Source organism: Lactuca sativa, chromosome 6, assembly GCF_002870075.4.
Source record: "Lactuca sativa cultivar Salinas chromosome 6, Lsat_Salinas_v11, whole genome shotgun sequence".
NCBI classification, from domain to species: Eukaryota; Viridiplantae; Streptophyta; class Magnoliopsida; order Asterales; family Asteraceae; genus Lactuca; species Lactuca sativa.
This window is the reverse complement of record NC_056628.2, coordinates 199,542,106-199,544,883: the sequence shown is the minus strand read 5'-3', so window position 1 is coordinate 199,544,883 and position 2,778 is coordinate 199,542,106. Positions and strand designations below refer to the sequence as shown.

Below are 2,778 nucleotides of genomic sequence, written 5' to 3'. Positions count from 1 at the left end.
AATGCGGATATCCGAAAATTCGGATACTAGATATTGATATCCGTATCCGTATCCGAAATTTCGGATACGGATTCGGATAGGTGTACGGATATCCGAAAATTTTATCTTGTTATTATTTCTCAACCAATAAACCAACTATAAATAAACCTTTTAGCATAAAGTAGACTAATTGTATGAACTTAAACAGTATATAAACTCAAAAATACTATACACATAAAATGTTAATGTTTTTCTTCATCATTAATGCATAGTATCCAAAGATCCATTTATCACTAGAAAGCTTCCAATCGTTTCCAAACAATTTTGGTTAATTTTCAAACATTTCCTACCTTTCACTAAATAAACTTCATGTAGTCAATGAAAAACCACTTTTAAAATGCTTACAAATAAATTGAATATATAACAAAGCTACGATTTGTGAATTAAAACTTACTTTTAAAATATGTGTAGTGAATTGAAAATGATAAGAGGTAGTAATGGATTCAGTATGAATTTTTGCACCGAAGCTCTAGTCTATTTAGTCCCTCCTTTTTAAATATTACTTTAAATTAAATTAAAAATATATATAATTAAAAAATAATTTTCGGATATCGGATATCCGAACTATCCGAAATTTATTGAAACCAATATCCGTATCCGAATCCGAATTTCGGATATCCGAAAATTCGGATATCCGAAATTTTCAGATAATATCATATCGGAGTTTTAAATTTTCGGATCAGATATCGGATATCGGATTTTTTTGAACAGCCTTAGTTAGCAAGGCATGGGGTTATATGGTTGAGCTAGTTTTCTATTATTGTTCACATTATAATAATACATATTGTATATAGATACAAGTCCAAGCTATACGTTTTTAATTCATGAGAAATAGAATACATTCACTCTTGCTAAAGCTTTCTACTCTCTAATTTGTAATTCTTTTCACCAGCAAAGAATCCAAAATCCTCGATTAATCATTTTGTTTCCTCCTTGCATATAACCCCAGGGTATTCTCTTACGTTGAAATTCATGTATGGAGATTAACCACTTAAACACTTAATGACTTAACACAACGGAACCCCATGAAAACAAAAAATACAACACTCAATACTTTGCCGATGGTATATGATCCAATGAAACGTCTCCATTCATGAGAGCCAATGTTTGCATGTCAGGTGCAAGCTCTGACACACTCCAAACTTTGACCGATTTATCCAAACTGCCACTATAAACCTTCCATCTTCCCTTACCGCCGTCTGACTCCGCCTCCCGCACCACCGCCAGACACTTCACCGGTCCAGAATGGCCAGTCAGCACCGACAAGCATGTATGGATAATCCCCTCACTCCTCCATACACATATCATTTTATCAGCTGATCCACTGAACACCAGATTACCAGCAGCCGAAAGACACAGAACCGCTAACTTGTGTCCATTGAGGACGCCACCATGAGCCAACTCGTTTCCTCCTTCCCAGAAGTTCACTATTCCGTCCGATGTCCCGCAATACACAAACGAGCCTGTACTAGACGCTGTCAATGCCGTCACAGCACTATCTTGATTAAATAGAGTCTTCACGAAGATATGCTTCATCGATCTTCCTTTCCCTTCACGTTTCCAGACCTTCACGGACCCATCTGCAGATCCCGTGAACACATACCCTTCTACGGTGGAGATAACAGAGTTCACTGCATCATCATGCGCCTTCACGGTCTGTAAACATCTTGAGTTTGACGTTTTCCATACTTTAAAGGTCCTATCCCATGACCCTGAATAAAGCAACCCTGCTTCTTCATTCATGCTAAGACACGAAATGGCATCACAGTGTTTGACCCAAACTGCAGTGTGCCATGGGTTTACTGAACTTTTAAGGATCGCAAAGAACGATGGGTAGGTGCCTACACGATTGTAAAGGGTTGGCTTCCTACGGCTTGGTTTCCATACACGAACTTTTCCATCTTGATGTCCGGTGAAAATCTTTCCATTGGATATGATAATCGCCTTCACCAATCCACTGTTGGATTTAAAAGCTGCAAACTCGTTCATGTTCTTCCATACACGGACATTCTTGCTGTCGGAACCTGTGTAAAGAAGATCATCACAGGCTGCGAGTGAATAAATATGGCCTTCTTCACGTACCAAGGAGCCAACAAGACCATTTTTAGGACAATTTGGATCATCAATGTTAGAGCTTGACCATGCAGATGGAAGGAAAGGAGTACCCTGGTTCCAGGGTGACTTCATCATTGGTGAGCCCTCAATGCTTGTTCGCTGGGCATCATAGCCGGAAAAGTCGCTACGCCGGCTGTTGAGTTCTTCATCCGTGTCTGAAAATGAGAACGAGAGGTTTGGATCAGAAAGCGTCCTTTGTTTAGGTAACCCTCCCGTACCTCCAACTCCATAACTTGTTTTCTGTTCTTTCATTATCTGTGAATTATGACTATGATTTCTTTTATCGATTTATGAAGATTCAGGTTTTTGAATTCTAACAATGGAAATCGAAACGATGAACAAAACTGAACAAATGCAATAGGAAAGATGGAACCGGTGGCCAGGAAAGAGATGGAAGGTTTTTTTGGCATGTATACGTACGTACACTTGCTTCTTACAATGGATGGGAATATGATGACATGTGATAATTTTAGGAGCTAAAACATTATCTAACGTTTGGTGAATAGAGAATTCCGGGGCTCCTTGAATTTGAGAAAAGAATCTAATGAAATAGAAATTGTTAGATACAACTTATATACATTTGTATTAAGGGTTAATGAAAATATCGTCCATTGAACTTTTTGA

At 38.1% G+C, this 2,778-nt stretch overlaps 1 protein-coding gene across 1 annotated transcript; it reads right to left on the bottom strand.

Annotated features, from left to right (window-relative positions):
* Positions 1–845: 845 nt before the first annotated feature.
* Positions 846–2,523, bottom strand: LOC111914082 (protein JINGUBANG). The gene has a single exon (XM_023909820.3). It carries the CDS (start codon positions 2,404–2,406, stop codon positions 1,087–1,089), a length of 1,320 nt encoding a protein of 439 aa, XP_023765588.1. The 5' UTR covers positions 2,407–2,523; the 3' UTR covers positions 846–1,086.
* Positions 2,524–2,778: the final 255 nt, after the last annotated feature.

Bases quoted from the DNA above. Each gene is read 5' to 3' on its own strand.
- LOC111914082 (XM_023909820.3), bottom strand. From the start codon at position 2,406: ATGAAAGAACAGAAAACAAGTTATGGAGTTGGAGGTACGGGAGGGTTA.